Raw genomic sequence first — 26,048 nt, 5'->3', positions numbered from 1 at the left:
AGGATGTTAAAGGTGGTAATCTTTCTTTCTTTTTTTTTCTAACAGTGGAGAGGGACAGGTGCACTCTGTGCTTTTAAATGAGAGTTGTACAGCCCCACCTCTAACTGTTGGTACTAGCCCAAGCCAAACATTACTTGTTACATCTAGCACAGGTCCTAAGACAAGTCCAGCAATATCAATATCAACTCATCCTATCGGGACATCTTTCCTTTCAGTAGCTACACTGTCCAAATCTGTGGCCACACCAATTATTAATACAGTCATAGAGCCCAATTCTACAAAAGTAATGTTATCGAGTACAACGTTTAATAATACACCAGTCGGGACTACAGTCACACCTTATAACGCGTCATCCTATTCTGTGGTCACTCCAGTCAGTAGTGCAGGTAAAGGGTTAAACTCTACTATATTATATCCCACCACCACTGTCACATTACCTAACACAGTTACACCTTCCAATACTTCAGTCACACATACTGGTTCTGTAGTGACACCTTTCAATTCTACAGCCAATTCTTCAGGTGCAAATGCCAGTAATACAGTTGTAGAACCCATAACTACAGTGATGTCTCCAAGTACAGAGGTAACATTGCCTAATACGTCCTCATCACTCCATTACCCACCAGCTAATATTACAAACACATCAGCTGAATCTACACTTAGTCAAACATACACAACTTCTAACACACATTATAATACAACTGTCATACATATAAATGAAACCGTATCACCAAGTGCAATGCATTTTAACACAACAGGCTTGCAAATCTCTACCCAGCACAACACAGATTTAACACAAGCAAACATAAATGCAGGTTCCAATGAGACCAATATCACAGCAACTCCCTCAACAAACACAGTGCTTTCGGAAAACACAACAAACACCATAAGTTCGCACCTCTACACGACAGTGTATAACACAACAGAATCAAACACCACTCTAAATGCGACAGATAGGTTAGCGAATATATCAGATCCAAACACCACAAGTCCAGCAGTCAACATAACAGCAGCACTGGTCAATTCAATAAATACCACACTTTATTTTACAGCTACAACATATCCAGTTCATGCAAACATCACAACCAATACTACAAGTTCACCGCTTGTATCAACGTTAAGTGACATACAGGAATCAACCACTATTCTAAATGTCACAAATCAAACAGTTTATACAACAGTGAATGCCACAGGCCCACCATTTTACACCAATTGGAACAACTCAAACTCATTTTTCTCCACAATGCACCATCAAAACACAACAGCATCACTGAACACAACCACAACCAACCCTCATTCATCACCTTACACAACTGCAAATACCACAGACACTTTTAATAATGCAACAGTGTCAGGTAATATGACTCAGCAAAACACAACAAGCCCACCACCTAACACAACACAACTGAACACCACGACTAATCAGCTGAATTCCCCACAATTTAATACAACTGGCTCAGTCCTCCCCGATACCAACACGACACAATCAACATTCACAACTCAAGATGTGACTGCATATTTAAACACATCAGCAGTTCTGCTTAATGTTACTTCTCCAAACACAGATGTCATACATAATACCACAGAAGGCAATACAACAACATACACAGCAAATGTAACAGAAGTCAGTACAACATTAATGCTTCTGAACACAACACTGTTCAATAACTCTGCCCCCAATGTACCCCAAAACACAACACAGTTTAATTACACAACTCCTATACCCTATACATCGATAAACACATCGTTTCTTACCACAGAAAATTTGAATTTCACCACCGAGGACCAGTCAAACCAAAACACCTCAGTTAGCATTATACCTAATACTACACTAGAGAGTTATACATACAATTTGACAACCACAGTAAATACAACCAGGCTTACTAATGAAGAGCAAAGTTCTCCCGAACCTAATATGACATCAATTACTTCAGTAAGCTTAGAGAACCTGACTAGTAGTACCACAGGCACCGTTTACCACACAACTCTCAGCCCAGACAGCACCTCAGAGTATAATCCGACCTACACAATCCTGGACCCTGCTACGGACACAAATACAAGCACCACTGGACAAAGTCTAGCCCCAGAAGAGACTACTACCACCATATCCCCCACCTCAACAACCACCTCCTCTACCACCAGCACAAAACCAGGTAAGATCACAGCGTTATTAGTAGGTTGCTAGTTTTAACAAGATTTACAGGAGGTTATCCACTACATTTCTATCAATACACCAATATTTATCATGGACTACTTATATTCAAAAGATAAAACTGCAATATGAATGGTTTCAAAAGGTACATTGTAACTAATGTGGTTTTACTATGGTTAACATTTGTTGATCTTTCATAATTTGATCTTGGAAATGTATCATGTTTAATTTGAATATTTACCCCACATTACAGAAACCACAACAGCAGGGAGTCCTGAAAGTGGGTTAAATAATTTCCTGAACCAGGATACATCCACCTTGAACAATTCTCAGGTGCAAGAGTTGACAAAACAGTTGGAGAACCTGCTATCTGGACCCAACATCAGTCTGGAATCGGGCCAGTTAGTGATGTCTGTCGTTAACCAACTGCTCAGTGGTTCCTCAAGTGCTGTAGCCTCCTCTTCCAACCGGTAAGAGTCAGAGGACAAGAGTGCTGAGTGCAAAATGTGCCTTCATGGAACTGCGGTAAACGCCAGAAAAATGTTTGAATATTACATTTGATTTGCTAAGGCTGAAGCCTTCCTGTGCATAGTTTTGCCTACTACCATGATATACATTGTTTACCAAGCTTGAGATGAAACATGAACAGCATGTTCAGTGACGAAAAGAAGTTATCTTCAACCAAAAACTCAAAAGGCTGTTAGTGCTCATTCAGACTCAATCATAAGTCGAGTCTAAGGAGAAAATGTACAATTGGCACTTGAAACTGCAGGAAAACAAAGAGTACACTAGTCTCAGAGAGTTTTTCCACTTCCTGTAGTGCGTGTACTAACATGGCAAAACAGGATCAGTGAAGAGAGCACAAAATAGCAAAGCAAAAATAACTAATAACCACTCCGCTCTGGGGTGTAACATGTCCACTTTAAAACTGAAACTGAAGTAGTGTGAAAATAAATGAATAAATGACAAAAAATCCCAGAAGTTAGTATGATATTAATGATTGCTGTAAATTGTACTCAACAGCTTGATCAAAGTTGTGGAAACACTGGGGTTGAAGCTGATTATCCGGGACAAGTCTGAGAGCATAATAGTAGGGTCCCTTGCTCTGATGGTGTCAGGGATTGATGGATCCAACTTCAGAGGAACATCATTTTCAGTCTCAGATGCAGATTCCTTGCAGGTAAACTTTGACCCTGAAGTCTTTAACGTTAAACCTTTTGAACCAAAGGACAATGATCCTACTCCATTCTTAATTTGTTTAATTTTTTTAAGTGGAAATTAACTAGTGTCAATTCACACATCCAATCATTTTGTTTTTGCACTCATTTTGAATTTTGCACTTGGAGTGAATTACTCTTGATATCACCCCTCATTGTGTTATCTTAATTAGATTTTTGTACCAATTAACAGTGCAACAGTGCCCAGGTCCTATGAATGTAGGGCTGGATGATATGGCCAAAATTTATATCACAATATATATTTTTTTGTGGTTAACTTTCAGTCGATATATCATTCTGATATCAATATAAACAACAACATAAAGGCAACAGAAAAACTGCCAAGAATCAACAGAAACATAAGCCGTCAAACATAAACCACTCTGGCTTTGTCAATATTAATATTTTCAAAGTACATTTAATATTGAAATGAACGTCAGTCAGTGAAAGATGCTGTACATAACGTAAGTTGAAATATTGAAAATGTGTATAAAATCATGTCATTGTTATTTAAACATTTTATATTCCTTCATTCTTTCCATCATTCATTCATTCACTCATTGTCTGTCATCACTTGTCCAGGGTCAATGTGGGTCCAGAGCCTACCCAGAATCACTGTGCACAAGGCGGGAAAACATTTTATACTGCGATATATTGAATTATTGTCCAGCCCTAAATGTAAATGGTGGATGTTTTGAGACGTTTAACTCTAGGGGTTAACATTAAGAAAAGGGAAAAGTTTTTAAAACTTTCAGAAAAACTTTTTAAGATACACAAATAAAGTGTGGCTGCTAACAACTATGCAAGGCTTGAATAAATGAAGGTTGGCCTCTGAGTCTTCCACATTACAGTAAATAAATAAGATTTTGTGTTTGTGTGTTTTGGTGCAGTTTAATAGCAGAAGAAGAAGGTCTGTGAGTACTACTCTAGGCTCCATCACCCTCCCTGACTCTCTGACAGAAACCCTCACCATGGAAGAGCAGCAGTTGGCATCAAGGCTTCAGTTCACTTTCTACAATAAGAGCAACCTGTTCAATGTAAAGACAAAACATCTCAGCACAGTTCATTTAAGAAATAATGCATAAATCCTGCAGCTGGTCTTTTTACATAAGGAAATTATACATGATATTGGAAGGTTTTTTTTATTTTAAGACACTGAACCTATGTCTGACTCTTTTTTTCCACATGTACAGGACAAAACCATTGTAACAGGACAAAATCTGACACTAATCAGCCACATCCTGGGGATGAGTGTAGCCAACGTGTCCATTAAAAATCTGAGGGAGAATGTGGAGGTCACTCTGAGTAACACACAGCCTGTAACAGTGAGTCCATTAATTTCATATAGACACATGCACTCTCTCTTTTTATCACACTCACGTTATCTTCAATGCTGCCTTTCTCACTTTTCTTGCTCACAGGGAGGCTTGACTCGCAAATGTGCTTTCTGGGACTTTGACAAAAATGGTAAGATTCAGTTAGTCATCACACAGATTATTTAAGGCCAAAAAGAAATCCCTTCACATTTATTTAACAAATATAAAACAGAATGGTACTCGTTATAAAGGTTACGGATTTACACACTTATTGATTAATAAAACTGTTTATTTGTGTAAATATCTGTTATATATTTTCTGCTTGTGTTCCTGATGCTGAAAATCAAACGGCTGATTTGACTGAAAATTACACAGAAGAGTTGTCTTATGTATTTACCCCACAGTGCCTTATGTATTTATTCAGCTACTTCATTATTATTATTATTGCTGTTTAATGTTTAATGTCTTTTTATTAGTCCCTAATAATTTAGATTGTGTTGAATGGCTACGCATGTTTTTATGCATTGTTCAGTTCAGATTTTTATTCTTTGTTTGGTCTTTTTTAAATAATTTTTTTACAGGTTTATTCTGCAAATAATACTGTCAGATGCGACAGCTTTATTGTAATAATTATGTCGCAGAAATGTGTATTCTGCTGTAAGTAAGGTAACCTCAGAAAGCAGTGGTTAATTATGTGAATGAGTTTGTGTAATGTAAATGTGGTTTTGGTCATTTTAGAGGGATTGGGAGGATGGAATAGCACTGGATGTGTGGTGATGAACACCAGCTCAGAGAACGAAACAGTGTGCGGCTGCAACCACCTGACCAGCTTCGCTGTGCTACTGGTGGGCTCTCAGACACTTGACATATTAGCACCTTTTCAGACGTCTTTAAACAGTAACAGCTTATATAATGCAGCTTATGTGCTGTAAAATGAACACCAAAAGTTATTTGTAGACATGTTTAACATCTCAAGTAATTGATAACATTCATATTCTATAATTATTATTTTACACTCACTTCTCAGCTCTTTACCTCATTTATTCATTCATTCATTTTCTGTAACAGATCTATGCTGAATATCAATTTTCTATGAGGTTTTGACACTTCAGCTTCATCCAAATCATTAGAATCATCTTCTGTTTTATGTACAATACATTTCTAGCTTTCTATCTCTCTGACTTGTTAGTGTTATAATTGTGTACTGTTCTTCCATAAAGGACCTGTCCAGACAGGGGGTCACAGACCCACTGCAGAACACCATCCTCACCTTCATCACGTACATAGGCTGTGGCATCTCTGCCATCTTCCTCGCTGTGACTTTGCTCACATACATTGCTTTTGAGTAAGTTCTACAGTCACATCCCTTTTTTTCCCCCAACAATTTATATGAGGTATGTAGGTCTACAAATTTGCTTGTGTTCTAACGTTAGCACTTTTATTGCACTGCACTTTAATTATGACATTTTAGTTCTGCTTCTGATTTCTGCACAGCCAGTTTTGGAAACCTTGTAGCCTGTTTGAGCTAAAAGATCACATGAAATTGACAAGTAAAAATACTGAGTATCTTATAGAGCAGCTGTGTAAAAGTTATGACTTTCATTCCTGACTATAGTAACTGAAGTCTATCAGGTGATATGCTATATTAGTTATTTGTCCTTTTTGACTTTAATAAAATCATGCATCTCAAGTGTAATGTGTGATCAACCCGAAGAAGTGCAGATAGTAATTGAACATGATGAAATTAAACCCAAAAAAGATTAAATAACTAAATTCTAATCCCTAAAATCAGTTTAATTACCTGACAAGAATAGAAGCAAAACTTTAATAATTGAAAATTATAAAGAAAGTAAAAATCTATCAGGATTTGTTATGTATGTGTACTTGAGTTAATGTTTCTTACCAGCGAGAATAATATTCCAAGTCTTATGTTGTTCTCGAGATTTTACACGTAAAATCATTTTGAAAAGCAAGCACATCTTTTTGCAGTATGGCACACTGCACATTAAAATAGCAGTTAGTTTTGAATGTCTTTCAAAATGAAAGAACTCTGGATGAACCATGGTGAGCGAGAAAAATATTTTTCCTTTGCACAGGCATGATCTATTCAAACTATAGTTCAGCCCAACACAAACGTCAGATTTGGTCGCAATATTGGATTTTGGCCACTTTTACCTGAAGCTAGCCTATGTTTCAGACGTTAATGTGTACATTTTATGTATATTTTTGTACTCTTGTCCAAACAGTCCTCAATAGCATAGAGGCAGTTCATATAATCAAATAAATATTTGAAAATTAGTGTGTATTGAAAAGGCTAAAAAAGCATCCTGTAACACTAATTCTGTCCTCTGTAATACCTCAGGAAAATCCGGAGGGACATTCCGTCTAAGATCCTGATCAATCTTTGCTTTGCTCTTCTGCTGCTGGACATGGTTTTCCTGCTGGACTCGTGGCTGGCCCTCTATACACATGCTGTAGGCCTTTGTATTTCCACAGCTTTCTTCCTGCACTACTTTCTGCTGGCCTCCTTCACCTGGATGGGTCTAGAGGCTCTGCACCTCTACCTGGCTATTGTCAAGGTTTTCAACAATTGCATGTCCCGATACATTCTCAAATTCATGCTGGCGGGATGGGGTGAGTTCCTGGACAAAACGAAACAGTTAACACTTGATATGGTGTAAGATTAAACTGTTATATTTCTAAACACAAATTTAATTGTATTTCTGTCTGTATAATAATGCAATCCAGGTATCCCATTACTGGTGGTCATAATTGTGATTGCTGTGGACAAAAACAACTACGGCCTTGTTCAATATGCAAAGTACACAGACGGGGCTTCAGATGATTTGTAAGTTGGAATACTGAATCGTAAAAGACACTGTGGATTATATAATGTCTGGTTTGATAGCAATGTGCCAGTGTAGATAACAATTAATGGAAAGTAATAATGACATCAGGTTGGAAGCCTACTGACAATAGCTTATGAGTACAAGTCTTCATATGTCATACGTAGTTAAAATAGTTAAATTTAATTAAAAACAAAACCGCTAATACACTGTAATAATTCAAAATGCATATTAAGCCTCCTGATTAATACTGTAACTGAATAGAATGCCTTGATTTTAGTGGAATGGTTTGGCAACGTACTGGGCCCAGTCATTATGATTTTTAAGGCAGTTTAGGGCAACTTATGCATCCACTATATATCTGAACATCATACTAGACCACAGTTTAACAAAAAATGTGGCACCACCCCTGGTTCAGCAAGAGTTTGATAGTTCCTTGGTTTTTAAAGCAAGTAAGTCATTCTGTATCTTAAAACACACTGACGAGTCTGGATATAGCTTGAGTAATTTAAGACAGGATTTTGGGAAGACATTTATGGAAGTCATTAGTGGCTAACTAGTTTAACCTAAGGGTAACAGCTCCAGGACTAAACCAAAGAAGCAGAATTAGGACTCCAAACAGCGCTAACTGGTTGGCAACACCTGAAATTTGAAGGAAAATGAATTTGCCAAACATTCCTTTAAGGATTACAATGTGAATGCCTTTATTAACTTTATTATGTGATTTCCCCCCGTTTTTTTAGCTGCTGGCTGAAGAACAACATTGCTTTCTACGTGGGTGTGGTGGCCTACTTCTGTGTGATCTTTGTGTTTAATTTGATCATGTTTGTGGTGGTCATGGTCCAACTGAGGCGCATCAAACGTCAGAACCCCCACAATAACCAATACCGCAGTCGGCTGCATGACCTAAAAAGCATTGCAGGCCTCACCGTCCTGCTGGGACTCACTTGGGGCTTTGCGTTTTTTGCGTGGGGAGTTGTCAGCCTGGCTTTCATGTACCTATTCACCATCTTAAACTCTCTACAAGGTGAGACTTTTCAGCAAAGTACAAGGCATGATTGTAATTAAAACCAACATATGGATAACAAAAAAATGTGTTGTTTCTCTCCCTCTCTCAAAGGTTTTTTCATCTTTGTGTTCCACTGTGCGACAAAAGAGACAGTTCGCAGACAGTGGCGAACATACCTCTGCTGTGGCAGGTTAAGACTAGCAGAGAATTCAGGTACAACTTCAGGCTTTCTGTCCCCACATCAGTCAGGAAAAATAAACTCCATATTTGATAGGTGGCCTGTTTGTTAGGTGCACAATTCATTGACCAAGTCTTTGCATTTTGACCAGTCATTGTTTCTAGCCCTTTATCAGTTACACCACTATATCCTAAACACTCATGTCATGTGTCAAAGTCATTGCCACTGCTGTGTTAAGAATGATCTACCAACCAAATAATACAGTTGTTGGTCCCGTGGTGATTCACTTCCACCGAGGGAACAATTTTGATGGAACAGTTGGGCTACAGTCTGTAACTGTAAATCTGTAACTGTCTTTGATAACATGGCCGTTTATTTTTAATCCTTTAAAAGGAGCAATATGTAATACTGACACCAAGCGTTTACAATCGGAACTATAATACAGTTTCAAAACAGTGGAGACAGCTGTCTGCCTCTTCCCCAGAAGTGAAGCTCAAACAGGTTGCCATTTTGAGGAAAACTGATCAAACAAGCAAGAGACGAGTTTAGGAACTTTATCTGTAACCGCTTATCCAATTTAGGGTTGTGGGGGGTCCAGAGCCTACCTGGAATCATCGGGCGTAAGGCGGGAATACACCCTGGAGGGGACGCCAGTCCTTCACAGGGCAACACAGACACACACACATTCACTCACACCTACGGACACTTTCGAGTCGCCAATCCACCTGCAACGTGTGTTTTTGGACTGTGGGAGGAAACCGGAGCACCCGGAGGAAACCCACGCGGACACGGGGAGAACACACCAACTCCTCACAGACAGTCACCCAGAGCGGGAATCGAACCCACAACCTCCAGGCCCCTGGAGCTGTGTGGCTGCGCCACTGTGCCACCCCATTAGGAACATAATTTAAGTAACTTAACTAGTTAAGAAGAATGTGCCATAATCAACCTATTTACACAGAAATGTGTTCATTATTAAAACATCCATCTACGCAAAAAGTGAACATTCGGCTGCCATTTCCCTGCATTTACAAGTTTTTCTGTCCAAATCCACATTAAATATTTCGACTAGACAAGGCTGGTGTTACTTATCGATTTTCCATTCCACCATAAATGTCATTTAGGAGGCACATCTTATCCACAATTTTCATAGTCAAACATTTCGTACCACCTTACGTGTCGGTTAACGAGTCCTAAGGGCGTTACTCGCCAGGTTGTGAATACTCTGTTCCACCTTAGGAGCCAAAGCTAGCGCTAAGTTTCTAAACAAAACTCGTTTTGAAACTCGAATTTAAATTTTAGCAATTTAAAACACACGACCAAGTGTACATCATGTCACTAAAACATATACCTACTAGTGAAACGCTTATATTTGCTGTGTACTATGCTATCGCTAGTGATACCAATTTTGAGTTCTCCTTTCCACCTTAAACAGGTGAATACGCGAGGCTTTTCAAACACAATTTTATTCCATAATTTGATTAGATACACATACAAACACCACTGAGAAACACATGAATCTGCTTCAATGTCTTTAAAACAAACAAAAAATGGTATTTACACTTTTCAATCGTTTTATTCACCTTCTACGTGTAAAATACCCAACAGTCCTGTTTTCAAACCTTTCAAACGTAGCTATGCCTCACTTTATATAAAACACACAACCTATGTCGTTTACTCCTTTTAACCTATACATAGGCGTCTGTACCTCTATATTTTTTTCAGAAATTATTCGCAGTTAACTGTTCAGGAGAAAATAAGCCAGCTCTGGCTCTGTTCTGTAGTGTTGCTGCTTGTCTGCTTCCATTTTTCAAACACAAGGCCAATATTTCCTCTCATTTTACTGCGTTTATGGTCATGGAGATTTTTAGATTTTAGTGGGGCTTTTTGGGTCTGACAATATATAAAATTAACTATGTTAACGTGGTCATTTTAATGGCTGCGAGACACAGTTTGTAGACCTGGCCACACGGTGGACTGTAAAATGATTGGACAGAGGGCGGGATGACGGAGGGCAGAATCTATGATCGCCACTCCAGACTGGCCACTTCTCAAAGAGAATATACTGCTTTACCAATGCTGTTAGAGGCAGCAGTGTTTTAGCTTTGACTGTTTCCTTAATCTATGATCACACACTCTGGACATGTTATGACTAAGTACAGTCAATATCCTACAGATTGCTCCTTTAACTCACAACTTTTAAAGACCTCTTTTATGGAAGACGCCATTGGCAAACACAATCAATTTTACCGTCCAGCTCAATGCTACTCTTTTGAAGGTCATTTGTATTGTGTGTGTGTGTGTGTGTGTGTGTGTGTGTGTGTGTGTGGTCTGCAGACTGGAGCCGGACAGCAACACAGAACAAAACAAAGAAGACCTCACTCACCACAATTAACTCATCCCGCAGCTCACAGATACAAAGCACTTCCAGAAGCTCCTCACTGAGCACCAACAGCATAGCACAGTTACACAGTAAGTTTCTCTATTAACTCTTATTATAAAGTCTATGAGATTAACCTTCTGAAGTCCAGATTAATATGTTTAGATACGTAGCATGTTAAACTGTTTCTAATTGATTTACCTTACAGTGCAAGAGTCCATGTTCAGCCTGTATTTGTTTAAGTTTTCAAACAAAATGGCCATTAAATAAAAGCTATACTGTGGCAGTGATTGTGCCGGCCCATTAAGGATGTTGAATACTATTATCAGACTAAGAATATAGTCTTCCGAAATTCCTGTGGTGAAGTTATTAGGTGTTCCCTGGCAGTAGGGTTCAACAACAGGTAGCAATGCTGTCACACAGTCCCAGGGTACTGGGGTTGATGAATCATTACCCTTCTCTAACCCCATGTCTGTGTGGTTTCCTCCAGGTGCTCCAATTTCTTCATACCATCCACAATCTCATATTTTAGGTGGATTGGTTACTTAGATGTGTTCATAGGTTTGAGGGACTGCGTGAGTATGTTATGTCTTGTGATGGACTGGCAACCTGTTGTGTCTATGCCTTGGGCCCTTTTATTCCAGGTGGACTCCGGTACCACCGTGACCCAGAACTGGATGAATGAATACAAAGAAAATTGCAGAACATCCTCAAAAACTAAATAAAATAACACAAATTACGTGCCTCCTAATGTCTCCTGAAAAACAGAACAGCTCAGTGGTTTTGATAGAAAATGAAGTACGATTTTTGTACAATACTCTGACTGGACTTTGAGTAAAGAGATTCAGTGTGAAGCCAGGGCCGACATGTAAAGGGTTTTTATGCCATCTGCAAAACACAACACAGTGTACAAAAATCTAATTCAAAAAATTCAAATCATACTCAAATATCTCTTCTGTTAACAAACACAATGGAGGTATTGCCTGAAAGGTTAGAATGTGCACTTCCACAGAACTCCTGCGGGTTTCCATGAATTTCCGTGAAAGTTCATGTAAATGTATCACTGCAAATTCTACGGAATTTATATGAAATTTAAAATAATATACGGTGTATTTTTTTTATCTTTACACTGCAGACTCATCCATGGAGGACAGTGTGTCTACATCTGTGGGGGATACCAACGGAGACGTTGTTCTCAATGAAATTAACAGCCACATCACTGCACAGAACTGAATGAAGTATGGCTCTGCTCTAAGAAAAAAAAATCCTTGTGATACAGTCATCAGAAAATATTGCCAGTATAAAGCAACAGACCTTTGGAAAACAACCCATCACTCAGTCCATTTCAATAATAATAACGTTTAAATAATTGGTGTTTAGAAGGACCACCTGTGTACAAACTGCTAACTTTGCTCAAATTTTAGCTGAATTACTCCTCTTACAAGATGCGATCCTGTTCATTAATAATTTGTACTAGTTCAGTTGTTCAGACTCAACGTTGACTGAGGCATTTTGGAAAAATTCTTCAGCCAAAACAGCTTCCAAAGTCCCAAAATGAAACTAATCGTGAAAATTGAGCTGTTGCTCCTGGACCCCTTCCTAATGAACAGTAAGCTAGAAGACATTTGGGCAATGTGTAATGATCTACCCCTCTACTGGCCACTTACAAGGAGAAGCTTGAAGGATGCGCACAGTAAATTATCAGAACAGTATTAAACACAGCTTGCCTCTGAGTCGTCAAGACTCAATAAGTGTCACTTGACTGAATTTGAATATTTTCTTGATATATACAAAAATTGACATGAAGTAATGAAGAGGACACAACAGCAATTTATAGATCTGAATATTTTCGTGTAATATGTGAGGTAACTGCCGTTTTGGGAGGGGAGGGTGATGGTATAAGGACTTTTTAAAATGCTATTTAAATTCTGCCAAGAGCCAAGATGTTGTCCACTATTTTAACTAATGAAGGAAATACTTTCTATAAGAATGTTGAGGACAAGCATGGATTTTTGCTATGGATAAGCAATAAACATGTGTCTTTAAGTCATGTCAACAACTAAGATTCACACCTCTTTCAGAAAGGAGAACAAAAAGAATGTTTTTGTTTTTTTAACTTTTTTTTTTTTACTTTAAAAACATTAGAACTATGTTACTGGAGGTCACATTACTAACTGATCTACTCTTCTGTTTGTGCTGTTTAAAACCTTTCAATTTATCACTGAGAAATGTGTATATATAATTATTAATATTATATTAATAATAAAATATTTTTGTATAGTGTTTTGTTTGTATTCTGCAATTGATACATTCATTTACTAAATACATTGTTTTCCACTACGTAATTATATATATATATAATGTGTGTGTGTGTGTGTGTGTGTGTGTGTGTGTGTGTGTGTGTGTGTGTGTATTAAGTACGTTGTAATAATATATACAGAGTGAAAATTAGTTCCAACTACCTATCTGATCAAGGTAAATTATATTAATAGTAACAGGGAACAGTGATGTTCTAGTGGTAGTAGTAGTAGTATGACACATTGTAATTATTTGCAAAAAGTTATTCTGGTCTGTAAACCACACACCAACCTCATGCGACATCACACCTCTTTGTTTTCCTAAATTCACAGTCCTCACTGTCTACTGTCCACACACACCTTGTTGGAGAACAAGTGAAGAGAGTTGGATATTATTCTTGCACTAGTCCTTCATTAATGCTTTCAAGACATTGTTGGCTGGATATTTTTGGTTGCTGAACTACTCTCATTCGAGTAATACTGAGGTGTTTAAAAATGTTTTAGGTGATAGGTGTTTGGGTGTGGCTTTTTATCTTTTGTTTTATCATTTGTAAAACGATTGTAAAATGTCAGAGTTGTGTATTTTAATGTCCGTAGAGAAATAACAATCTAAAGCTGAAATAGTGCATACATGGCCTAGATTTTGGTGTAATAAATCAATATTAATATCAATATTAATACACTGCCTAACATTTATTTATATATTGCCCTATATTCCAATGTTCACACCAGATTATCACTTGGACCTGCTCAGAGAGGCCACAATATCATTATGCTCAAAGATTTGTAGGCACCTGGTGGGTCTTTCAGATTAAAGTGGTCAGTGTGTGCAGGTGCATGGTAAGTGTACCTAACAAACTGGCAATTCACCAATATGAGGCTGCAACACATAAACACCAACAGAAATATCATTATTAAGAACGTCTTAACATCCAGACTGGAGTAGCAGCAGTGACAGGAACACAGTCCCAGGCTCATGTGTAGATGCTCCAGTAGATAATGTTGAAGATGACGTAGGCCAGAGGAAACAGGACTCTGGAGTAGGAGTCGATGATGTAACTGTTGCTCATTAGCAGCTGGAAGTGGAAACGCAGGGGCCGTGAGTGCTGCAGCCGAACACCTAATGCAGGAGGAGGGTCTGCCATTGTGGAACTCCGAGAGGACGCCTGGTGGTCAATGCTAAGGTCAGCCAGCTCTATGCCCATATCATAGAAGCAGCCATCGAAGGCCATGGCCTGAGTGGTGTCAAATTCAGAAAGCTGTGGAGAGGGAGGACTCAAAATTTGTTTGTAGGTCAATTCATGCCAGTAGCCCATTCATTTATAAATTAAACAATGTACAGTATGTAGTTAACACTGTTGTATAAACAATGATACTTTGCATTCATTTGAATAAAATCTAATATCCATGCACCCCATTCTTTAGTAGCCATCATCCAGACCAACAGTGGCCACTTTATTGGAAACACCTCCACCTTAATGGTGTGGAGTTTTCATCAGCAACCAATTACTGACCATAGATCTGAATATGTTTGGAAATTTGTGAGTGGAGGACTATTCAAAGCACAGTATTAACCCTGACATATTCAAAAACACCAGGAGGAAATCACTGATTTAGTTCATATTCTCCAACCCACGCAACACACACCCCAACCCATCACCTGTGGTCCTTGGTCAAACCAATGATAACTGTGGTATAGGCAGCAGACAAAATCAAAAAAAGGGTTTGTTTCTAATAAAGTGGCCGGTGAATGAAAGTATAAAGCAGAAGCTTTTAATGAAATGAAATGACCATGAGTGATTCTAATTAAGTGGACACTTTGTCACAAAATGAAGTAGAAAACTGGAAAGTGAAACACATTTATATGAAAATCATCTACTCCCTTCAAGACCCTTTCTGACCCTGGAGTGTAAGAGGTGACCCTGACCTTTCCCACCTTCAGTTTCCTCATCTCCTCCACCGTGGTGAAGTAGTTGACCGCAGCGTATTCGATGACAGACAGGAAAACAAAGAGGAAACTGAACCACAAGTAAACGTCCACTGCTTTCACATAGGACACCTGAGGCATGGATGTGGACACACCCGTTATGATGGTGGACATGGTCAGCACTGTGGTGATTCCTGGGTTAGAAGAGAACCATATAACAGATTTGTAAGTCATGGTCTGTTAAAGTGTTTTAACCCTTTGAAGGTTAAGAGGCTAATGGGAAATCCAAACTCCCCTTCTCTACATTAATGTCAGATAGAAAGTCCTGATTTTTCTAAATGTTTTTTATTTATAATATGATACTCATTCATTCATTTATTCATTATCCAAGAAACACTGGGTGCAAGGCAGGATACACCCTGGAGGGGGCGCCAGTCCTTCACAGGGTGACACACACACACGGACACTTTTGAGTCACCAATCCACTTACCAACATGTGTCTTTGGACCGTGGGAGGAAACCGGAGCACCCGGAGGAAACCCATGCAGACACAGGGAGAACACACCAACTCCTCACAGACAGTCACCCGGAGCAGCACTTGAACCCACAACCTGCAGGTCCCTGGAGCTGTGTGACTGCGACACTACCTGCTGCACCACTGTGCCGCCATAATATAATACTTGTGTTCCAAAATTTAAAAGTTTTCCTTTTGGTTACTGAGGGTTAGTGTTAGGGGTAGCGCTAATTTGTTACATATTTCATTATGTCTAAGGAAAGCCCTGATATATATTTTATGAGTGTGTTTGTTTACCAAGTGAGACACGGGCAGGGACTGCTCGTCTGTCAATCCAGAAGGACACCCAGGAGAGTACAACCATCAGCATTGTGGGAAAGTAGGTCTGCAGCATGAAGAAGAAGATGTGTCTCCTGAGGATGAAGTTGATATACAGTCTGTTGTACCAGCCTGACAGGATAGAGAACAGAGATTGAACAAGCAGTCAACACACAGGACAACACACACACACACACACCCAAACAACAGGGAAATATGACACAGGGGAAAATCATATAAACCTGTACTGCTGTAGAAGGCCAGTCCACTGGACGGATTAAACTCCTCAATGAAGAACTGAGACAGAACTATCTCATCTGTTCTCAGAGAGTCATTCCCATTCTTCCAGTACAGCATGAGGTCATTCTCATTGTAAGCATCTGAAGGACAATATGGAGTGCATGTAATCGTGGAAAACAGCAAAATAAATTTAAGTTATTCTTAATTATCCATTTACTGCAGTAACAGCTTTGATGGATACACTAGATTTTATAATAAATTAGTAAAGACTCAATGGCAGTGAGCCTTAATTATTCTAGTGACCTTAAACCCATGTGGATGTGACTTGTCAAAAAAGCCTTGTTATCTCTGTCTTATCATATTTAGTTCAAATATTATCTGTACTCGTGTCCCTGACTCACAGCTCTCCAGCTCCAAAGAGCAGTTCTGCGTGTCCAGAGGAAAACTGCTGAAGTCCATGCCACACAGAGCAGTCACTGTTATCCTGCACCAGGAGATAAGTTTAGTTTTAAACTCAAATAAATGAAAAATAAATAAATAAATAAAAATGATATATATATAATGTATAAAGGCACCTGACACTGTAGAGTATATTGCCATCAGGGTAGACCCTAAGCATGATGTTCTCCATGGTGGTGTCATGGATGAAGGAGCGCTTAGAGTGGACGAAAAACACGTCTGGTACCCAGATTTTCTTCACCAGACGGGCATCAAATGTCCGGCTCAGGTTGTTTCCGGATGCGAATGACAAGCGCTCATCCCTCCAGTAGTGTCGCAGGTACAGGGTCATGGTGAAATCCTGTAGGGGACCAACAAAGACCACAGTCAAATATACCAGGTCTTTCCAAAGAGACTTACGCCTTAAAATTGATGGGAAAAACGTCATGCACAATATAGTGTTTTTTAAAAGGGAATGTAATGTCCTCCCTTTTGAGGGATGCTTGGACAACAGGACTTTTTGTTTTTCTTTATCTGCACTAGTTTAGAAATATCTATGCACATTTTGTCTGAGTAAATTAAAAATAAATTCAAATATGTTTCTAGTACATTATTACGGTGTTCTATTCGGTGGGCTCAACTGTCAGCGTCAGAAGCCAAGACGGTGGGCAGACTTTCATCAAAGGTCTCTGGCTGAAGGTAGAGTCAAATATTTAACAGCATACTTCAATTATGGAGCTGCGTGAGTGGAATACAAATGTAATTATCAGATAATGATGAGGTTCTTTACCATGTTGACCTCAGAGATGCTGTCCAAGCTTTCCACCTGCACGTCTATGCCTACAGGAATAGCAGAACCTAAAGGGTGTAAAAGAAGGCAAGAGGAAGCAGATGTTTGTGGAACATCAGCATGTTCTAGGGGAAGGATCTACTGTGTTTAAAATTAATCAATCAATAAGTAAATAAAATAAAATAAAATAAATAAATAAATAAAATGGAAACCTAATTTCTAACTTTTTAACTTCTCCAGTCAATTCATTCATTCATTCATTCATTATCTGTAACCTCTTCCAGAGCCTACCTGGAATCATTGGGCGCAAGGCGGGAATACACCCTGGAGGGGGCGCCAGTCCTTCACAGGGCAACACAGACACACACATTCACTCACACACTCACACCTACGGATACTTTTTTGAGTCGCCAATCCACCTACCAATGTGTGTTTTTGGACTGTGGGAGGAAACCGGAGCACCCGGAGGAAACCCACGCGGACACAGGGAGAACACACCACACTCCTCACAGACAGTCACCCTGAGCGGGAACTGAACCCACAACCTCCAGGTCCCAGTCAATTCAAAATCACATAATCTCGAAACGGGTGAGGAGATGATAAGATGATAAGCACTTCAGTCATTGTCTGAAAGCACTTATCCAATTCAGGGTTGCGGTGGGTCCAGAGTCTACCCGGAATCACTGGGCGCAAGGTGGGAACACACCCTGGAGGGGGTGCCGTCCTTCATAGGGCAACACACACACACTCACACATTCACTCACACCTACCAACGTGTGTTTTTGGACTGTGGGAGGAAACCGGAGCACCTGGAGGAAACCCATGTGGACACTGGGAGAACACACCACACCCCTCACAGACAGTCACCCAGAGGAAACCCACGCAGACACAAGAAGAACACACCACACTCCTCACAGACAGTCACCTGGAGGAAACCCACGCAGACACAGGGAGAACACACCACACTCCTCACCGACAGTCACCTGGAGGAAACCCACGCAGACACAGGGAGAACACACCACACTCCTCACAGACAGTGATCCGGAGGAAACCCACGCAGACACAGGGAGAACACACCACACTCCTCACAGACAGTGATCCGGAGCAGGACTCGAACCCACAACCTCCAGGTCCCTGGAGCTGTGTGACTGCGACACTTAAAGTAGACTTGCAACAAATTATTAAATCTATAATTAATAATCATAATTGAAAACAAAAACTCTATATGCTGAGGAAAGAAACTGGGTTCTCTGGAGTGATGGAGCATCATTCAATAAATTCCAGATGGGTTTGAGTGATGGTTTTAATCCAGAACTAACCATCCGACATCAGTACCTGACCTTACTAATACTCTCATGACTGAATGCCATCAGATTCTTGCAATAAGGTTCCAGCTTCTAGTGTAAGACCTTCCCAGATGAGCAGAAAAGCCGTTGCTGCAGCAAAAGGGCAACATTTCTCATTAATATTATTAAATTATCAAATTAAATTAAATTAAATTAATGAAGTTAAATTAAAGAAGCATTGGAAGAGCAGGGGTCTTGAAATAACTGGAGGGATACTGTGCTAATGGGCTTCTAATATGGACGTGTGCAGTGAATTAATGTTCTGAAACATTTTCTGTAAAAGTATGAATACTATTCTAAGGATGGTGAAGGAAAAATGAACAAAAGAGATACACTGCTCTGTAGGTTCTTTTATGAAAGTGCCCAGAAACACTCTCATTCACAGAATAACCACAGATATTTCCATCCACCTTAAAGTAGACATCCACAAACAAATAGCATCATCCCCCAAATAGCATTCTCTACTTTCCATTCACTCTCGCACTCACCAGAGATCAGAGTTTAGATCCGAGAACCGTGAAAACGAATCTCAAGTCTTAACCCTTGACCATTTCCATATCATTCCTTTCAGAACAAAATCTACAGAACCGCATATCTCTAAGATAGTACCTTTATAAGAAAAGAAAAATAAATCCCTAAATTATTATTGAGGGCAGCACGGTGGCGCAGCAGGTAGTGTCGTAGTCACACAGCTCCAGGGGCCTGGAGGTTGTGGGTTCGATTCCCGCTCCAGGTGACTGTCTGTGAGGAGTGCTCCGGTTTCCTCCTACAGTCCAAAAAAAACCACACGTTGGTAGGTGGATTGGCGACTCAAAAAAATTGTCCGTAGGTGTGAGTGTGTGAGTGAATGTGTGTGTGTCTGTGTTGCCCTGTGAAGGACTGGTGCCCCCTCCAGGGTGTATTCCCGCCTTGCGCCCAATGATTCCAGGTAGGCTCTGGACCCACCGCAACCCTGAACTGGATAAGGGTTACAGATAATGAATGAATGAAATTATTATTGACAATTCTGCTGAAGAGTACAGGCAGCTGTACTGTAGATGTCTGGCAGTGGTTAGGGGCAATGGATTGTGCTTTGAGGTTGCAGTAAAGGGACATGTGTGGAGTGTGTACTTGTGGGAAGCTTGTAATTGTGGACCATAAAGCCACAGGGCATTCCACTGGAAGAACAAACCAAACCTGACTTTATTACTTTAAACTGGCAGAGCACTTCATTATCTGTGCCTTAGCCACTTCTGCTTTCAATTAAGACTAAGTGCAGTTCCCTGAAGTGAATGTATACCGCAGATTGAGAATTAGATACATTTTGAAAATGAAAATGTGATTCACTGGACCAGGTCATCTTGATCCATTGGTCCATGGTCCAGTTCTGATGCTCACGTGCCCACTGTAGGCACTTTCACTGGTGGACAGGGATCAGGGATGGATGATTAAATGGAAATGAGTGTACATACAAGATAAGTGTTCCTAATCCAGTGATCGTTCAGTGTATACATACTAAACAATCATTGGAGTAGCAACACCTACACTCATTGTCCATTTTATCAGTTCCACTGGCAATACAGAAGCACTTTGTCGTTCTACAATTACAGATTGTAGTCCACCTGTTTCTCTGCATACTTTCTTATCCCCATTTTACCCTGCTATTCACTGGTCAGGACCCCCAGAGGATCACTACAGAGCAAGTATGAACTGGGTGAAATGGGGATAAGAAAGTATGCAGAGAATCAGTTGGACTACAATCTGTAATTACAGTGACATTGATGTGATGATGTGTTAGTGTGAGTTGTGCTGGTACAAGTGGATCGGACACAGCAGTGCTGCTGGATTTTTTAAACCCCTCAGTATCATTGCTGAACTGAGAATATTCCACCAACCAAAAAAATCCAGTAGACAGTGCCCTGTATCCACTAATGAGGGATTAGAGGACAACAAACTGTGCAGCATCGGACATACATTTACAAGGTGGCTCAACAAGGTAGGTGTGTCTAACGGAGTGGAGAGTGAGTGGACACAGTGTTTAAAACTTCCAGCAGCACTGTCTGATCCACCACACAAGTCATACCTGCTTTGTGGTTGTCCTGTGAGGGTCCAGACCATTGAACAGCAGGGTGAACAATCTGTAATTTTTTATTTCTGTATGGTCAGTAGAGCTAATAAAATGGTGTGTGTGTGTGTGTGTGTGTTCATACTATACAATGTAAATAAGCATTTAAATGTCAGAGGTTTTACCCAAATTAATTCTCACTGAAGTACATTTGTGACTCCAACAGGTGTTTTCTGCTGTGCCACAAAATTTGGGTTATCTCTGTGTTGTGTTGCTTTGAGATAGAATCTGATCACCGTTGTCCTCCCCACCACATTCCACACTGACACAGCATTAACCAAATATGTACTGTCCCACAAAAATGTAACACAATACACTCTTTACAAAGCCACACAGTGCCAGATACTGTATGTGTAGCACCAAAAGCTAGATAAGTGCTCCCCCTTGTGGAGAACTGCAGGCCTGCAAAATGTGAGTGTGTGAGATATAGGTCAGGTATGTTTCACATTCGAAAATGAAGGTGCCAAAAAGAGTACATAGGAACAATATCATAGTGTTTTTAGTCCAGTTTGGGTCCAGCATCTGGTAATGACTTTTTTAACCACTGAGGTATTATATTAAGTGCCCAATCAGTTACATCAACACTTCAGTTATTGAAAAAATATATAATAATAAATCTCTTGGGGTTGCCTCTGTAATGTAGAGTGTGTAATATCAGACATTAATGAAAGGATTCAGACCTCCAAAGCCAGGTCGCATAGCAAAGTCATGTTCCTCAATCCTCAGCAGCTGCTCAGTCTTGATGAGAAGGGACTTGGTGCTGTCCTGCTTCTTTACTTTGTAGTCGATCCGGCTGTTTATGAAAGAAAAAAATGGGTTATAGGCATACCATTGCTCGCCTATCAAAACATGGATATTTTTGTGTTTGTCCCATTTAATTTTAAGGTTGTCATTTTAAGTCCGGCTTACATTTACGGTGGATAAAACAAATAAAATATCAAATGCAACCTAATAAGTACTTTGGGAAGACAGTCATATTATCCATAAAGAACCTTAAATTGTGTGGTATATACATGATTACACTGAAAATGCAGGAACGTATATGTAAAGAAATAATAAAGAGTGCTTGCAGGATGTAAACATGAGGTGAATTCTGAAATTCTGCTAAAGAAGCATCTCTCAAAGATGATGAAGCAGAGAGGGGGAGGAAATCTGAAAACAGACATGACTATGATTGCAGCTGAAGGTGAACTTTAAACAAACAGCATTCTTTTAAAGAGTGAACAGTGTTTAAATCAAGATGGAGATCTTTCAGTGACTCAAGAAGAGAGATTTTTTCCAAGAGATATCACTACAGTTTAGCCCAGGCCCAGGTTAAAGGGCTTATATCTGATGATATATCATCACTGTCCAATTAAAAACATTCATTCATTCAATCAAAACCCTGTCTGTAACCGCAGGGAGAACACACCACACTCCTCACAGACAGTCACCCAGAGGAAACCCATGCAGACACAGGGAGAACACACCACACTACTCACAGACAGTCACCCGGAGGAAACCCACGCGGACACAGGGAGAACACACCACACTCCTCACAGACAGTCACCCGGAGGAAACCCACGCAGACACAGGGAGAACACACCACACTCCTCACAGACAGTCACCCGGAGAAAACCCACGCGGACACAGGCAGAACACACCACACTCCTTACAGACAGTCACCCGGAGGAAACCCATGCAGACACAGGGAGAACACACCACACTCCTCACAGACAGTCACCCAGAGGAAACCCACGCGGACACAGGGAGAACACACCACACTCCTCACAGACAGTCACCCGGAGGAAACCCACGCGGACACAGGGAGAACACACCACACTCCTCACAGACAGTCACCCGGAGAAAACCCACGCGGACACAGGCAGAACACACCACACTCCTCACAGACAGTCACCCGGAGGAAACCCACGCGGACACAGGGAGAACACACCACACTCCTCACAGACAGTCACCCGGAGTAAAACCCACGCGGACACAGGGAGAACACACCACACTCCTCACAGACAGTCACCCGGAGGAAACCCACGCGGACACAGGGAGAACACACCACACTCCTCACAGACAGTTACCCGGAGCGGGACTTGAACCCACAACCTCCAAGTCCCTGGAGCTGTGTGACTATGACACACTACAGTACCACAAAATTAAAACATACATCTCCATTTTTGTGGATTTTTAGTTTACTCATTTGAACTTAGCAGCTGTCCTTTTACAGTGACCTCCACTGAAATTTAAGAAGGTTTTTTCCTTCTCCTGTAAAGTTAATATTTTGGGAGATACGTGTTTGTAATTGGATGACAATGATATGTATTATTTTCCTATATTTATTTCACTCCTAATCAATCATTGACAGTTCCATCAATAAAATAGATATACACTATGACACAAAGCCATCAAGCTCAGACACATGAAACCAGCCACTGCAAATTTTGTGTGGCGACCAACCACAGCCCTGATGGTTACAGGAGATGAATGAATGAATGTATGTTTTTGTATGATCTTTATAAACAAGAGTTTTTCATCTTTGCTGGCATGCAAAGCCTGGGGAGTCAGTATGGACAATTAACTACATTAAACTGCATACAGTAACTATGGATTACTACACACTCAGAATAAGATATGCAGAAATAATGTGTCAATTTGGTGTGACTTAAAATAAGGTGTGCACTCTCGCCAAACCAGAAAAGCTGAAATATGAAGCATTTCCTTCCTAACAAACCCCTTCAGGGCATCTTCCTTTGTGCAATACTTTGATTACAATTCAACTGTGTCTTAGATTACAGAGAAAAAAAGATGTAGGGCACAATCAGAAGTAATATGATCTTGTCCACATGATCTTACATGGAATTTCAGTAGTTTTTCTGGCATGATTTTACAACCCTTGTACCACACAATACAGAATAAAACTGCACTGTTAAAACCTGAAACAAACCTTATTTTAACCAAATAAATATTGACAAATATGAAGCAATAGCTGGAACATGGCTAACATGGCAAAGGATGAGTAAATATAAAAGTACCCTTTTATTATTCAGGGGCAGCACTGGTCTAAAAGTTATAGAGATGGCCCTGGGTGCCCTGCTCGGCGTGTGTTCCGGCCTTGCCAAACAATCCTTCAGATTAGCCTTTGTTTTGGCAGATATGAAATTTAACTTTGACATTTGGGAATTTAGCACATGGAATCTGCAATCTGGAGCCCACCCGAGCAGGTGTATTAGAATAATGAGAGCGTCCCCTCCCCCTCTTCACTCACAATTGCACTCACACAATCTTATTTCCATGTGCTGTGGCATGCAATATAATGATGAAAAGCCTCTCAGTGGTCTAAGCCCCCTCCCCAAGCTTAGGGCTACTTAACAGGACAGGTCAGAACTAGGACTGCATAATATAATGTATCATTTGTTAGTTATCACAAACAGGCTGCAGTATTGTTGTTATTATTATTTTTTTTAATCACACCCAAAGTCTTACTCTACCAGCTTATACACATGACATACCACACAATTGTGGCCCAAACCACTGGAGAAATAATATTCTCCATTCTGACCACCACCACAGTAGTTAAACCCCTCATAAACACACTTGGGCCACCTCCTCTAAACCAAAGCATCCAAATACAGGCATTTTCACAGTGCTACTGCTCTGCTCTACGGCTTGATGAGAGCTTTCCAAACAGCAGTATAAGTTATAAAAAGAGAAACCCCAAACGTTTCATAGCATAGACTACACTGAAACCCTCAAGAAAGATACATAAACACATTACAGGATTACTACAAGCAGTATGAATTTTACGTTCAGATTTCAGTTGTACTGTTCACTGAATTCTACCCTTAACAAAAAATAGAGATGATGAAATATGCTTCACTCACAGGAACAGGCTTGAAACTTCCAGCGCACTTTTCTTTATGTTGCCAAAATAAGCAACTATGTAATGCTAATGCTCTTTTGGCCTGTGACTTAAAATGGTGAATAGGAATCTGCTTGATACAATTATTGGCACAGTTAGCATTTCCAAACTTTGATTAGCTAAGTTAATCTCCTTAGCATCTTATGCTGCTCTAGTTAGCTTCAATGTTAGCATATATTTTTTGAAATAATATACTCTGCTGCTTGGCGAGGCACAACGCAAACTGGAATGCAATATTAGGGTTAGAATACAGTAACCCCTCACCCTCTGTATTTGTGCTTGGCATGCTCTCCCAGGTAGATGTCCTTGTTCTTCTTGCGGCTGGGATAGTGATGGTAGAGCAGCGTGACGGGCCAAAGACAGGCCAGGCACAGCAGCCTAAGGCTAAGCAGAATCAGCCTCATTTTCTCAGAAAAATGGTCCAGCATTCTGCCTCATAGGCTCCAGGTCCTGATTCTGTCCTCCACAATAGCTCCAGGGGGCTGAGATGGTAAAGCTCCATTGACTCCATTGCCACCCCATGACCCTCATAAAGAGCCTGCAAAGAGAGACTTCAGCAACTCACATAATCTCTGAATATTTAGACCTGGAGCTAAATAGTTGACTGGGCACAAGCCAGGTATTTTCTCATTGTAGAGCAGTTGACTAGGCCAGAGCTGGGGACTTTCTCACTGTGGTAACCGAGATGACTAGTTCTGGGCTGGGGTCTTTCTCACTGTGGTAACCGAGATGACTAGTTCTGGGCTGGGGACTTTCTCACTGTGGTAACCGAGATGACTAGTTCTGGGCTGGGGACTTTCTCACTGTGGTAACCGAGATGACTAGTTCTGGGCTGGGGACTTTCTCACTGTGGTAACCGAGATGACTAGGTCTGGGCTGGGATATATCTCACTGTGTTGCTGGAGTATCAATGCTACTAGCACACATGCTTAGTAAGTTATTGAGCATAAACTCAACAAAAAAAACGTTTTTCTCAGTGTCTGAGTGTTTTTTTTTGTGTGTGTGTGTGTGTGTGTTTGTGTGTGTGTGTGTGTATGCAGGTCACACACTTTGGCCTGACATGTCC

At 40.3% G+C, this 26,048-nt stretch overlaps 2 protein-coding genes across 2 annotated transcripts in view; one reads left to right on the top strand and one right to left on the bottom strand.

Moving 5' to 3' along the window:
- The window catches only part of adgrg2a (adhesion G protein-coupled receptor G2a), a 33,056-nt gene extending 19,037 nt beyond the window's left edge, over positions 1–14,019 (top strand). Inside the window, exons 22-35 of the mRNA XM_066642617.1 lie at positions 46–2,153; positions 2,406–2,622; positions 3,176–3,332; positions 4,260–4,406; positions 4,563–4,694; positions 4,791–4,836; positions 5,424–5,530; positions 5,906–6,030; positions 7,048–7,319; positions 7,434–7,533; positions 8,275–8,558; positions 8,652–8,753; positions 11,056–11,190; positions 12,234–14,019. Coding sequence (XP_066498714.1) covers positions 46–2,153; positions 2,406–2,622; positions 3,176–3,332; positions 4,260–4,406; positions 4,563–4,694; positions 4,791–4,836; positions 5,424–5,530; positions 5,906–6,030; positions 7,048–7,319; positions 7,434–7,533; positions 8,275–8,558; positions 8,652–8,753; positions 11,056–11,190; positions 12,234–12,331 — 4,030 coding nt within the window. The 3' untranslated portion in view covers positions 12,332–14,019. The remainder of the gene's footprint in view (positions 1–45; positions 2,154–2,405; positions 2,623–3,175; positions 3,333–4,259; positions 4,407–4,562; positions 4,695–4,790; positions 4,837–5,423; positions 5,531–5,905; positions 6,031–7,047; positions 7,320–7,433; positions 7,534–8,274; positions 8,559–8,651; positions 8,754–11,055; positions 11,191–12,233) is intronic.
- A 198-nt stretch (positions 14,020–14,217) lies between these two features.
- LOC136692246 (gamma-aminobutyric acid receptor subunit rho-3) lies at positions 14,218–25,386 on the bottom strand. The gene is made up of 9 exons (XM_066665520.1): positions 25,247–25,386; positions 21,753–21,865; positions 17,623–17,690; positions 16,970–17,193; positions 16,796–16,878; positions 16,397–16,534; positions 16,134–16,286; positions 15,317–15,516; positions 14,218–14,654 (listed from the first exon to the last, which is right to left on the bottom strand). The coding sequence occupies exons 1-9, from the start codon at positions 25,384–25,386 to the stop codon at positions 14,370–14,372; spliced, it is 1,404 nt and encodes a 467-aa protein (XP_066521617.1). The 3' UTR covers positions 14,218–14,369.
- Between the last annotated feature and the right edge of the window lie 662 nt (positions 25,387–26,048).

The sequence above is a fragment of the Hoplias malabaricus genome, chromosome 1, assembly GCF_029633855.1.
Source record: "Hoplias malabaricus isolate fHopMal1 chromosome 1, fHopMal1.hap1, whole genome shotgun sequence".
Lineage (NCBI taxonomy): Eukaryota > Metazoa > Chordata > Actinopteri > Characiformes > Erythrinidae > Hoplias > Hoplias malabaricus.
This window is presented reverse-complemented; position numbering and strand designations above follow the sequence as displayed.